The sequence below is a fragment of the Antechinus flavipes genome, chromosome 2 (assembly GCF_016432865.1).
Source record: "Antechinus flavipes isolate AdamAnt ecotype Samford, QLD, Australia chromosome 2, AdamAnt_v2, whole genome shotgun sequence".
Taxonomy (NCBI): domain Eukaryota; kingdom Metazoa; phylum Chordata; class Mammalia; order Dasyuromorphia; family Dasyuridae; genus Antechinus; species Antechinus flavipes.
The window spans coordinates 82,741,311-82,756,101 of NC_067399.1; the positions used below are offsets into that span (position 1 = coordinate 82,741,311).

Below are 14,791 nucleotides of genomic sequence, written 5' to 3' on the forward strand. Positions count from 1 at the left end.
AGATATAAGAATGCACCTTCCTCTTTCTACAAATGTTGGGGACTCTGGATATGAAGCACTGCATACACCGTCAGATTTGACTTTGTTTTCTCTTTTTCTTTCTTGTTCTAAGAAATAGGTAACTTTGTGGGAAAGGGAGGGAAATGAAGTATAATGGGAAATCAAGGTGATGTACAAACAAAATTTCTCAAACTTTAAAATATAGATCACATATATTATATATGAGATAGGAAAGTGAGGTTGAGAGAATAGCTGGTATGTGTTTGTATGTGTGCAGGAGATGTATTTCAGGGCAAGTTAGCTGGCTAATTAATAGCTATGGGAGTATATGAATAATAAACCAAAGTTGGATTCTACTTGTGTATATATGTATGTGTATATGTGTACGTACACACACACACACACACACACACACACACACACACACGATTTTATGCAAAAACAAATTCTTGGTATAAGCATGGCACTTACCTCTGCTAAGTCTTCAAAGCAGCTACCAACTAATGGATGGGGACTGCCTTCATCTGTCATTTCCACAGTGTCTTCTATATGGCCCAATAATTTTACACTGAGTTCATGAACATCTGCAATACGACTAAATATATTTTCTACATCCTGTAAAGAGAAAAAAACCCATTAAAAGTTAAAAAAAAAAACACCTTGGGATATTAAATACATGAGTATATTAAGTTACTATAAACAGTGAGCTAACAGGTTCTTCAATAATTGCAAAATTAGGCAAGATATAAAAATTGGCAGTTTGGAATTTACAGATGAAAAATAATGAAAAGAAAATAGATGCATACATACACAAATTTGCTTTATATTGTGAGACATATTTCCCTCCCTAAGAAATGACTAGTATTATGTAATAATAGAAACCTTAAAATCACAAATATGCTAACATAAAGCTTTGAAATCACAGCAGACTTTATGATTCAGTTTAAAAAATTAAGTAATTACTATAGTAATTGTTCAGTAGTTATAGTATTCTACTATTACTAATATCTAGAATTCACATAGGGCTTTATGGTTTGCAAAAAACTGTATATGTTAACTCATCTGGTCCTTACAACAGAACTAAGTAGTATTATTTTCTCTTTTACAGATGAGCAAACTGAGGAAAAGAAGTCAAGTATCATGTTCAATTTATATACTATGTAGTAACTATGTAATAAGGCAAGATTCAATTTTAAAACTTCCTGATTCCAAGTCTACATTGTAACCACTATGCTCTCCTACTTTAGGAAGGTACTATTTATTTGAGGAAGCATTATAAAAAGGTACAGAAAAGAACCATAAAAGATAAAAAAAAATGCATGGCTTGGTACTTCCTATAATGGGCCAGTACTCTGTACTTCTTACAAGGTGTTAACTCAGTGGACTTGATAAGACAATGGCTATCTAGTTTAGTATGGTGATTAATAGTTCTCTAGTTCAGTATGATTGAATTAATCTTATAACAAATAATGGTTCCCCTAGTGATATAATGATTGGCTTATACTCAGTATGATGAATGGATTTAATTGTAATAGAGTATTTAAGAGGTCAGAGTCAGACTCAGAGAGGGATCGGACAGACTCAGAGAAGTCAGAGGATTGGAGGCTGGAGCTGTCTGGCCTGTCCTCCTATTTCCCCAACTGAAACCAAGGCCCCTAATGAAGGGGCTCCAGAAAGCTAGCTGAGCCCCAGGCAAGGAGATAGACAGTGAAGGAAACAATAAAGACTTTTGGACTTTAACACCTGGCTATTATGGTGGTAATTACTCTGCTGAAAGGAAGGCTGATCCCAAGACCTTCAGAAAACTAAACCAGAACATTACAACTTCCAACTGTGAAAGGAATACTCACATTGATGAGAGCAGATATTCATGTAAGCATGGAAGCAGTATTTCATTTGTTCTGTGTTAACATATTTCAGAAGCTAGAGATTCCTGGGACTAGAAAGGCAACATTCTCAAACATTCTTGTCTTAGTACAAGGGTTTTTAAGTACCTAGTACTTTGACAAGTACCTTATGAACAGATCCTCCATGAAAACTTATTAAATGAGTAAAATCTGAATTCTAAATGATGACAGTGCTAAATTCCTAATCATACTAGAAGGGGATCATAAATGTCTATCTTTCAAAATGATTTTCCTAAAGGATAGTCACTCAATAAACTCCAGTGGCTCCTTATCACTTCCAAGTGGACCAAACATGAATTTCTCTGCCTGGCATTTAAAAATCCTAATGACTTGGATCACCAGCTCTTGCTGCCTACCTTCCCTGTCAGTCTTTCACTCTATATCTATTCAGCCACACTGTGTGTTCTTCACATAGACCGACTCTGTGACTTTTTACTGGTTATTTTCATGCCCAAAATGTTCTCCTTTCTTGTATCTGTCTCTTAGCTTCACTAGCTTCCTTCAAGATTTAGTGCAAATCTCACCTTCAGCTGTTCCTCATCTGCCAGCTAATGGCTTCACTGTCAACTCTTTATATATTTTATATGCAAATAGTCTTGGGGTAGGATTAGAGACATCATGTATAATAGCTATTTTCTATCAGTATATAAGATACCTTAGATTTCATTCAAAAGCTGATGATTTCTGAAAAAATGCTCTAAACCACTACTGATTATATGGAATGCAAATTAAGACGTCTGAAGTACCACTTCACACTCTCAGATTGGTTAAGATGACAAAAAAAAAATAATGATAAATGTTGGAGAGGATGTGGGAAAACTGAGACACTAATTATATTGTTTGGTGCAGTTGTGAACTGATCCATCATTCTGTAGATCAATCTGGCTATGCTCAAAGAGCTATCAGGCTGTGTATACTCTTTGATTAAGCAGTGTTTTTACTGGGCCTGTGTACCAAAGAGATCATAAAAAAGGGAAAAAAGACCCATATGTGTAAAAATATTTGTAGTAGCTCTTTTTGTAGCAGCAAGGAATTGGAAACTGAGTGGACGCTTCAGTTTCCCTCAGTTGGAGATTGGCTGAATAAGTTATGGTATATGAACATAACTGAATATTATTGCTCTCTAAGAAAAGATCAGCAGAATGATTACAAAGAGGCCTGGAGAGACTTACACAAACTGATGCTATGTGAAGTGACCAAAACCAAGAGAACATTGTACATGGCAACTACAAGATTATGTGAGGATCAACTGTGATAGATGTGGCTCTTTTCAACAAAGAACTGTTTCAGACCAGTTCCAATAGTCTTGTAATGGAGAGGGCCATCTGCATCCAGAGAGAGGACTATGGGAAATGAACGTGGATCACAATAGTATTTTCATCTTTGTTGTTGTTTGCTTGTTTGTTTTCTTTTCTCATTTTTTTCCTCTTTTGATCAGTTTTTTTGTGTGTGTGCAGCATGATAAATGTGGAAATATGTTTGGAAGAATTGCACATGTTTAACCTACATTGTATTACTTGATCTCTAGGGGAGGGAGGAATTGGGGAGAGAGGGAGAAAAATTGGAACACAAGGTTTTGCAAGGGTGAATATTGAAAATTATCTTTGTTCTAACTTTTGGGATAAGAATTCATTATTTGATAAAAACTGCTGGGATAACTGGAAATTAGTATGGCAGAAATTAGGCAAGGACCCACACTTAACACCATATACCAAGATAAGATCAAAATGGGTCCATGACCTAGGCATAAGGAATGAGATTATAAATAAATTAGAGGAACATAGGCTAGTTTATCTCTCAGACTTGTGGAGGAGAAAGAAATTTGTGACCAAAGATGAACTAGAGACCATTACTGATCACAAAATAGAAAATTTTGATTACATCAAATTAAAAAGCCTTTGTACAAACAAAACTAATGCAAACAAGATTAGAAGGGAAGCAACAAACTGGGAAAACATTTTCACAGTTAAAGGTTCTGATAAAGGCCTCATTTCTAAAATATATAGAGAACTGACTCAAATTTATAAGAAATCAAGCCATTCTCCAATTGATAAATGGTCAAAGGATATGAACAGACAATTTTCAGAGGATGAAATTAAAACTATTACTACTCATATGAAAGTGTTCCAAATCACTATTGATCAGAGAAATGCAAATTAAGACAACTCTGAGATACCACTACACACCTGTCAGATTGGCTAAGATGACAGGAAAAAATAATGATGAATGTTGGAGGGGATGCGGGAAAACTGGGACACTAATGCATTGTTGGTGGAGTTGTGAACGAATCCAACCATTCTGGAGAGCAATCTGGAATTATGCCCAAAAAATTATCAAATTGTGCATACCCTTTGATCCAGCAGTGTTTCTATTGGGCTTATATCCCAAAGAAATACTAAAGAAGGGAAAGGGACCTGTATGTGCCAAAATGTTTGTAGCAGCCCTATTTGTAGTGGCTAGAAACTGGAAAAATTTTGATTATATCAAATTAAAAAGCCTTTGTACAAACAAAACTAATGCAAACAAGATTAGAAGGGAAGCAACAAACTGGGAAAACATCTTTACAGTTAAAGATTCTGATAAAGGCCTCATTTCCAAAATATATAGAGAACTGACCCTAATTTATAAGAAACCAAGCCATTCTCCAATTGATAAATGGTCAAAGGATATGAACAGACAATTTTCAGATGATGAAATTGAAACTATTACCACTCATATGAAAGTGTTCCAAATCACTATTGATCAGAGAAATGCAAATTAAGACAACTCTGAGATACCACTACACACCTGTCAGATTGGCTAAGATGAAAGGAAAAAATAATGATGAATGTTGGAGGGGATGTGGGAAAACTGGGATACTGATGCATTGTTGGTGGAGTTGTGAACGAACCCAACTATTCTGGAGAGCAATCTGGAATTATGCCCAAAAAGTTATCAAAATGTGCATACCCTTTGATCCAGCAGTGTTTCTATTGGGCTTATACCCCAAAGAGATACTAAAAAAGGGAAAGGGACCTGTATGTGCCAAAATGTTTGTAGCAGCCCTGTTTGTAGTGGCTAGAAACTGGAAAATGAATGGATGCCAATCAATTGGAGAATAGCTGGGTAAATTGTGGTATATGAATGTTATGGAATATTATTGCTTTGTAAGGAATGACCAGCAGGATGAATACAGAGAGGCTTGGAGAGACCTACATGAACTGATGCTACGTGAAATGAGCAGAACCAGGAGATCATTATACACTTCGACAACGATATTGCATGAGGATGTATTCTGATGGAAGTGGATTTCTTTGACAAAGAGACCTGAGTTTCAATGGATAAATGATGGACAGAAAGAGCTACACCCAAAGAAAGAACACTGGGAAACGAATATGAACTATTTGCATTTTTGATTTTCTTCCCGAGTTATTTTTACCTTCTGAATCCAATTCTCCCTGTGCAACAAGAGAAATGTTCGGTTCTGCAAACATATATTGTATCTAGGATATACTGCGATATATCTAACATATATAGGACTGCTTGCCATCTTGGGAAGGGGGTGGAGGGAGGGAGGGGAAAAATCGAAACATAAGCAAGTGCAAGGGATAATGTTGTAAAAAATTACCCTGGCATGGATTCTGTCAATATAAAGTTATTATTAAATTAAAAAAATTATCTTTGCATGTATTTTGAAAAAGAAAAGGCTATTTTTTTTAAAAGCTGATGACTATATGCATAAGACAGAACCGTTTTCATTGAAACAACTCTACTTCAGTTAATTATTCATCTCTGGCTATTTATCTACTCATCCTAATTTCTTATTTGACTCCTTTGCTTCTGTTTTAAACTTAACTAACTTAACTATAATTGCATACTCCATGTTGAAGAGTTTTATCAACTTCTTTTTACTCAGCTATATCTTTAAATTCTATTAAATGTATGTATATATGTAGGGTTTTAGCCAGATATCCATCTACCTATTCCAATGATACTCTTCCTTCCCTGTCTTATGTGACTGTAATTCCTAGAACAGTTTATTCCCAACCCCTTAAGACAGTTACTTAAGTTCCCCACTGATTGCCTCATTAATTTTCCAGCACCTGACAGGCTTAGTCGGATCATTGGTCCAAATAAGAGAAAGTAGATGTAGTAAATGTTCCTTCTTCCACCATTTCAATATAAAACTCTGCTTACTGGAGAACTATCAAACATTACACAATGTTATCATGAGTTATCTTTGAGTAGCTGATAAATCTTTCAAACTGGATCTGTTACAATTCTGATATCACTGATATGATTATAATGAATCTGATTCAATTCAGTTCAAAATATAATGAGTCTGCATGCAATTCAATTCCCCATGTACTGAGAGGCAGCCAGGTAGCCCAGGGCATAGTGTGTTAGGCCTGGGAGTAAGAAGACTTCAGAAGCTTCCTATTAATCTGGGTGACCCTGGGCAAGTCATTTTCATCTATTTCAGTTTCCTAATCAGTATAATAACCCAGATTTGGTGAAAGAATAAAATGAAACAATACTGGCAAAGCTTGAAGCTGTGTATAAATGTTCACAACCACTATGCCTATGACTGTGACTGTAACTGCTATTACAACAATGTATAATGTTCTGTGATGGGTAGTAGAGCTAGAAAACAATAGCTATTCCCCAGACCTAGTTCTCAAAGAGCTTACATTTAAATGGGTAACAACATATGTACACAAATAATCAGACATGAAGGAAAATGTGGTAAGAATAAAGAACAGGCTAAGAAATAAATCATTTTTAGCTTTGAAAAGGTGCATAAAGGTTCTGAATGGTGTCTACTACAAATTATTATCTTTTAATATGAGTATCTATCATGGTTTTCTCAGTCCTTATAATCTCCTTCTCTGGTCCCCCAAGTAGAAAGAAAGCTTCTAAGCACTAGATAGGATGTTATTTGCATCTTTTTTATCCTCAGGGCCTTTAGCAGAATCTAGGCTGACTTTCTCTCAAGTTTGGAGATCCCATATCCTTGTCCTGGATGTCTTTCTTTTGTTGGCTTCTCACTTTTCCCTCTTCCTTGTCAGTGTCCCTCCCCAGATGCCCTCTGTCCTGTCTTCTCTGATAACTTCTCTTGGTAATCTCGTTTGCTCTCCAGTTTTCAATTATTCTTTCAATACAAATGACTATGAAACCTATATTCAAACATTCTCCCGAGCTCCAGTCCCGAATTGTCAATGCTGTGTAGGCATTTCCACTTAAACATTCCAGTCCAGAAGACAATATGTTGCCTTCTCTCTACACCTTAACCTTTTACAAGTTTTCTTAATCATTCTGATTTGAACCAAGGGAGTATTTCAGATGCTTTGATTTTCTTCACTTCTTATGTCCAGTCATTTGTCAAATCTTGTCAATTTTATAATATTTCTCTAATCTATTCACTTCCTTCTACCCAAAGAGCCTAATTCAGGCTCTTATCTCTCATACAGACCACTATAATAATATCCTGACTCCAGGGTCATTACTCACCAAATTAAGGCATTCTCCCTTCAAAAGTTTTCTTTATGTTGATCCATACACATTTATCATTTGGAGCACAAAATTAGAGCTCCTTTATAGCAGGGGGTATGATGCGCCCCTCTCCCCCCCATATTCCTAGTGTTTAATCCTGAGTATTATGTACAAATGACCCTCAATAAATGTTAGCTGAATTAAATTGAAGAAAAGACCGTGAATGTCAAGATCATTCAGGTTTTCTATTTTATTTGATAGGCAACAGGGAGATGAAACTTTTTAGTGAAAGAAACGTTGCAACAGGGAGATGACTTAGGAAGATCACTTTGGGTGTTACTGGCAGCAGGAAAGGCAGTCAAATGGTCATCATGATAATCAACAAGCATTTAGTAAGTATCTAATGTAGCAGGTACTGGACTCTGAGGGCACAAATATAAAGAACAAAATAATCCCTGTCTCAGAAAGCTTACAGCACAAGAAGGAAACACCCAATACAATACATAAAGAGAATAGAGTAGGAGGAAAGGGGCTAGATGACAGAGGGGAGAGAGCATGGAACTTGGAGGCTAGAAGACTTGACTTCAAATTCTCCCTCAGATATTTATTGTGTAACACTGAGCTAGTCACTTAAGTCTCAATCTGCTTCAGTTTTCTTATCTGCGAATAACAGTACCTATCTCATAAATTTGTTGAGAGGATCAAATGAGTCCACATATGCTAATTGCTTTGCATATTTTATAATGCTATGTGAATGTTGGCTATTATTATTATTATCATTATTGTTAATGCTCCCATTATTAGTAGTGGCAGAATATTTTATAAAACATCATGAGAACATGGTACTTGAGTTATATTGTAAAGGGAGAGAAAGATTCCACAAGGCAATTGAGATGAGATGTTCATGCAAAGGCATAGAGAGAGATCAAGAGTGTGAGACACAAGGAAATGGTCAAGGTAGAGAGGGAGATTGATGGATAATGGAGGCTGGAAAGAAATGTTAGCTTTTGGTGATGAAGAACTTTAAAAGAGAAATGGGGGGGGGGGGGAGTTTAGATTCTATCCCAGAAGCAAAAATAGCTCCTGAGTTCACTGTGTAGGGAAGTAACCTGATTAGATATGTGTGAAGTGAAAGAGTTGTGAGAGACAGAGACAGAGAGACAGAAAGAGAGAGAGAGAGAGAGAGAGAGAAGAGAGGAGAGAGAGAGAGGGAGGGAGGTGATGATAAGGATAAACTCAATTATTAGTCTCATTACAAAGAAGGGGTCAGAACTGAGAGGAAAACACAGGAATAACCAATAGGACTTGACAAATGATTTGAGGTGAAGTGGGTTTTGGTGGTTTGATTTTTAGGTGGTCATATGATAAGGAATTTCTAGAGAAGAAACCCTCTCTCCCAATATTGATGGACACCCCTGAGATGTTAAATGACCTGCCTAAGGTCAAAAAGCCAGTATACTTCAGAGTCAGACCTCTAGTCAGGTCTTCTTGACTTGAAAGCTGTCTTTTCATCAACAAACCTTGAAACCTCGACAGGAGGAAAAGGTATAGAAAAGAAGTCAAATATAACTGATAATATGAGCATGGATGAAGAAGATGATAGTGAAACTATCAAAGTAAAGAGAAGTTCAGAAAGGGTGGATTTTCATTGGAAGACAGGTTCGTTTTCAGAAATATTGGTTTTAAGGTTGTAGTAAGCCACTCAAATGAAGAAATGTAGGAAGCAACTGGAATTTCAGTATTAAATCTTCAGGAGAGAGGACCTGGAAGTGCAGAGAAAAGAAATGGAGTCAGATTTTAGAATCATCTGTACAAAGTTGATAGTAGAAGTCATGGAAAGAGATGAAGTCACCAACACAGAGACAATAGAGAACAAAGGGCCAAAGGCAGAACCTTAGGGACTACACCTGCTTACGAAGTAGAAAGAAGAAAAGCCAATTAAGCTAAAAGAGGAAGTGAGATAGAATCATAACATAAAAACCAAAGTAGAAGAGGATATAAAAGTCCACAGCCTCAAAACCTCCAAGAAAACAGGAATTAGGATTTGTTAAAAGTCAGTCTCATATCCAAGAAAATAAAAATAAAATAATTATTTCTTAATATTCTAAATTGAAATGGCTTATATAAATATAAAGCCTAAATTATGTTGCTTATATTATGCTATATTTGTAATAATACTTACGTGAGAAGAAAATAATTTTGAATTGGAGACAAATGGTTCTCTAAAAACTTTAATAATGAGATTAAGTTCTCTTATATATTGTCGAACTTCAGCCATGAATCCTTTTACCAGGTCATAGTATGTTTGTTCCCCTGAAGTGGAAGGTTCTTCATCAGTTAAAGATAATATATTTATATCTTCTACATCTTGATGAAACATATCCATCAATACCTATAAGAAACAAAAATATAGAAAAGCACATGAATTTAGAGATCACAATCAAGTTTGAAATTAAAGTTAATAACACATCTACCTGAACAGATTTTAAAAGATAAAAAGGTATTACCATTAAAGTGGAAAGATGCAACTGGAATCAGGAAAGTTGAGTCCAGATCCTTTCTTTCACTTTATTAGTTATGTGACTGTTTAATCTCTATGACCCTTAGTTTCCCTACTGATGAAATGCATAATAATATTGCAGTTCAGTTATTTTCAATCACATCTTGATTCTTTGTGACCCCATTTGGGTTATTCTTGGGAGAGATATTGGAGTGATTTTCCATTTCTTTCTCCACTTCTTTTTCCATATGAGAAGGCTGAGGCACAGAGTTAAGCGACTTTGCCCAAGGTCATACAGCTAGTAAGTATCTGAAGCTGGATTTAGACTCAGGAAGATGAGTCTTTTTGACTCCAGGACTGGCAATCTAGCACAATCTATCCACAGTGAATGCAAAAGTATACCCTGCAACACCTAAGTGTGGGACTGCCATTTAACTATTGTAACGTAAAATGCAATAAACAGGATTTTTATTATAATTAAAATTAATGTCAAAAGTGTTATGATTTTTAAAGTAGTCTCTACATTTTCCTACTCAATTACATTTTAGAGAACATCACTGAAAAGAGAATATGAATCATTCTCATAATAATATAATCATTAACATGATGATATTAGTCAATCAATCAAGAAGCATTTATTAAATACATACTCTGTGGTACATATTGTGCTAATCACTGAGGATACAAAAAATGGAGCAAGAACAGGCCTCTACCCCCAAGAGCTCATATTCTAAAGGGGTAGACAATCCACAATAATATTACATACAAAATATGCACAATGCAAATAGAATGTTATCTCAAAGGGAAAGTGCTTACAGCGGGGAAGGAATGACAAATAGGAAAAGGTCTCTAGCAGAAGGTGGGATCTGATCTAAGTAAGATTAACCCCAAATATAGCTTCACAAAAGAGAGAATATAAAATAAAAATAAAATAAAAATTTAAACACAAACTACATGTAGATACATTACTGTATAGTTCTGAATATTTTTTTAGTAACCAATATTTTAAGAATCTAAGACTATTAGTAAAAAAAGAAACAAAACAGATGTTTCCTACCTTATCAGCACACATTGCTACTTTGATGTCCTGTTTTGTAATTTCATAATGTCGTATATTCCGTACATAATTTCCAACCAGCTTTAAAATATCTGCAGAAATGTATTCTAATACTGCCACTATGTAAACAGAAACCTGGTGGTCAATTTTATATCCTAGAACTTCCTGTGAAATAAGAAGAGAATATTTATAGGGAGTAAAATTAACACAATGTAGAAGAAAAAATAAGCTGCATCTTCTTTGAAGAAGCCTCTATGCACTATCATTTTAACTGAAACCTATTTGAATATAACATTCAGTTTTTTAAAAAAACAAAAATTTAACTATGATCTGTTCATCAAGAAGATGTTAACAAAATTTGGAATAAAGAGCATCTCTAATAATCAGAAGAGACATTTTAAGTAAATTATGACCAAGGCAGTTCCCCAATTGAGAAACTTACCTTAAGTGACCTGTATATTCAAAAAGCAGCAAAATATCCATAAAAGCACTTGCCCCAGTGCTCCCCAAATCAAAACATGCCACAAGTAACTGACCTGGATATGTGGTTTCTCTCCAACTGATACACAGAACTTAAAAACTATGGATGTACAGCATTAAATCCCACACCCCACATCCAGTGCATGGACTACACAATTGCTAAGATAGGGAAAGTCATTCCTCTCCAGTTTAGATCTAGAATATATATTTTTTCCATTGAAATATTATAAGTGGTGGTTAAATAAAAATATAATCATATTAATAGTATTGTATATCAGGTATGCTGTAGAAGAAATATTTTTGATGGGCTGGATTGGGAACTCAACCACCATTTATTATGAGGTGTGTGTGTATATGTGTATTCTTTTAGGGTTCACCTGTATTGGTGGTTATTTAGGGCAGTCAGTAAACATTAAGCGTCTGCTATGTGTCAGGCACTATGCTAAGCACTGAGAATACAAAGAAAGGCAAGGAAAAAAAGGCAAAGAAAAATAAAAGCCTATTCTCAAGGAATCACTCATACTTTAATGAGGGAGATGACATGCAAACAGGTATGGATGAACAAGCTATCTATAAGATAAATAGGAAATAATCAACAGGGAAGGCACTAGAGTTAAAGGAGATTGGGAAAAGCTTGCAGTAAAAGGTGGAATTTTAGCTGAGATTTAAAGGAAGCCAGGAGATCAGTAGTCAGAATAGAGGAGGGAGAACATTCTAAATATGAGGGGTAGCCACAAAAAAATGCCTACAACATGTCTTATTTGGAGATTAGCCAGACAACCACTTCACTTGATTAAAGAGTGTGTGTAGAAGTGTACAGTATAAGAATAATGAAAGGCAGTGGGAAGGAAAGTTTTAAAGGGCTTAGAATATCAAACAAGATTTTGACATATTCAAGAGATGCTGCAAAGATGAAATCAATAGGCTTTGGTATCAGTTGGATATGTGGATAAGAGTTAAGAATCTAGGATGCTACTTAGGCTGTGAGCCTGAGGGCCTGTAGAAGGCCCTCAAATTCTACATATTGCTAATTTAGGAATTTATCATGGTTTATTTCATCAGAGAAGTATAGTAAGGAGCAAATATAATTTTCTATACTATTTGACTGAGTTTTGTGTCATGGATCTCAATTTGGTGAAGTTTATATCTTACCATGTTTCTAAAAAATTCTGGGCAACAGGTCTAGCACACAACAATGAGAAAAAAGCTTTATAGCCTCTACCTCTTTAAGAAGACTATGTTGGTGATGTGAGATATGGAAAGTCCATATAGCTATTTATAAAATCTGTGGGTTTTCAATCTATTTCATTATTAGTGTTGCCATCTAATCTAGCACCATCACCTTACCAGTTCATTAAAAGCAACAATGATCAACTGACACATTCCTCTGTAGCTTAGGAAATTCTAAAAGGAGTTTGATTCATCATATTACTATAATATGCAATAAAATATCCTTATGTTTAGTAGTAATGTTTTTTTTTTTTTCATTTGAGAAATAAAGGAAAAATCCAACTTTACCTTTAATAAAGGGTGAATTTTTTCTACTGGGAGAGATAATGGATTTCTTCGCTTCCTCTTTTCATTAGCGGATTGAGCATCAGCTATTGCCCACTTATCAATTGGATGAGGAAAACTTTTTTGTACACGATCCTTGGAAATAGAAAAATAGAAATTAAGTATCAAATACACGAAATCAATTATTAATTGCAGGCAATTTATTTGAATGCTAGAAATAATTGAATCATATGTGAATAAATAATGGTCTACTAGACAGTTTTCTCAATGAGATTTAAATGCATACATCAGATATATTTCAGCTCATAAAAAACCCCATTTCCAAACCCTCTTCAATAGCCTATCAGAGGAACTGAGAATTTTAAATGTCATCATAATTGCTTAATCATACAATCAAAAGATACAATATCCATTACATGGGGGAAAAAGACAAAAAAACTTCAAATGCACTACCACTGTGATCAAGGTACAGATTGAATAGAATGTTAATATAATCAAATTGAACACTGTGATTATTTTATAATGCACATTCCTTTTAAAATCAAAGAAACTAGTTATTGGTCAAAGAGTTAAATTATTTTTACTAGATAAACTATGATGAAACTTGATTTCTATACATTCAGCCCAAAGGAATCAGAATAATTTCAACAATTTTCTGTATAGCACAATGAGGACCACTAGAGGTCGCTAAAATAAAACAATTTCATCATAAAATTAAGTATTCCTTTTATGACATAACTAGTCAATATTATCTCTGATTACTAATCTAAATAATGATTCCTTTTCTGCTTTTTCAGAATATAAAATGTATCTGATATTGTGCAGAAAAGGGAAAAGATTGCAACAAAATGATTGTTCTAAAAAAAATTTAAATCTATAGTTGAAAGCTGTTTATTGAAATTGATAAAAAATGCTGAATCTAAGAAGACATTTCAGTGCTATTTTAAGGAAACAAAAAAATTAGAATGCAGGAACAAAGCACTAAAATAAAACAACTTGAAAATGTCAATTTTTGGTTTACGTATTAGAATTATATTGTTTCAACAGGAATTTGATGGTGTGGTTCCTGACAGATTCACAGGATCAGGACTTTTTTTTCTTTAGTATAAGTTCCTTTACAACTTGTTTGATTTCCCTCTGACATTACCTCCAGTTTGTTGTTTATATTGTTTGCGCGTTATCTCTCCCATTATATCGTGCGCTCTTTGAAAATAGGAACTATTTTTTAAAAACTTTCTTTGTATTCCCACAGTAGTGCCCAGAATACTTGTCATTTACTCATTTCAGTTGTACAGATTCTTTGTGATCCCATTTGTTGTTTTCTTGACAAAGGTACTGGAGTGGCTTGTCCTTTCCTTCTTCATCTTGTTTTACAGATGAAGAAATAAAGACAGAGTTAAATGCCTTGCCCAGGGTCACAAAGCCCAGTAAGTAACTGAAGCTGCATTTTAACTCACAAAGATGAATTTTCCTGACTTGAGACCTGGCACTCTTATCTATGGCCATCTAGCATGCTTGATGATGTCATCCTTAGACTCAGAAATACTGTGTGTATACCTCCAAATGGATCAGAAAAAGAAAAAGGAAAATAGCCATATGTGCAAAAATATTTGTGGGAGCTTTTTTTGTTGTAGTAAAATCTGAAAACTAAGGGGATACCCATCAATTAGACAATGGCTGAATAATTTATGATATATGATTTTATAAACTGATTTAGAGTAAAATAAATAACACTAATAAAGCAACTCATGTTACAATATTATTAAAGAAAAACTTATGAATGCTCATCAATGCAGGGGAGGGGGGGGAGGCACCAACCATAACTTCAGAGAGCTGGTGATAAAGTACACCACACAACTC

At 34.8% G+C, this 14,791-nt stretch overlaps 1 protein-coding gene across 2 annotated transcripts in view; it reads right to left on the reverse strand.

The window, feature by feature from the left end:
- Nucleotides 1–14,791, reverse strand: part of SOS1 (SOS Ras/Rac guanine nucleotide exchange factor 1) — a 172,527-nt gene that overhangs the window by 81,294 nt on the left and 76,442 nt on the right. For both annotated transcript variants that reach the window (XM_051975136.1, XM_051975137.1), the window contains exons 3-6: nt 12,935–13,066; nt 10,937–11,101; nt 9,562–9,771; nt 472–615 (exon numbers count right to left, since the gene is read on the reverse strand). In XM_051975136.1, the coding sequence (XP_051831096.1) occupies nt 472–615; nt 9,562–9,771; nt 10,937–11,101; nt 12,935–13,066 (651 nt within the window). The remainder of the gene's footprint in view (nt 1–471; nt 616–9,561; nt 9,772–10,936; nt 11,102–12,934; nt 13,067–14,791) is intronic.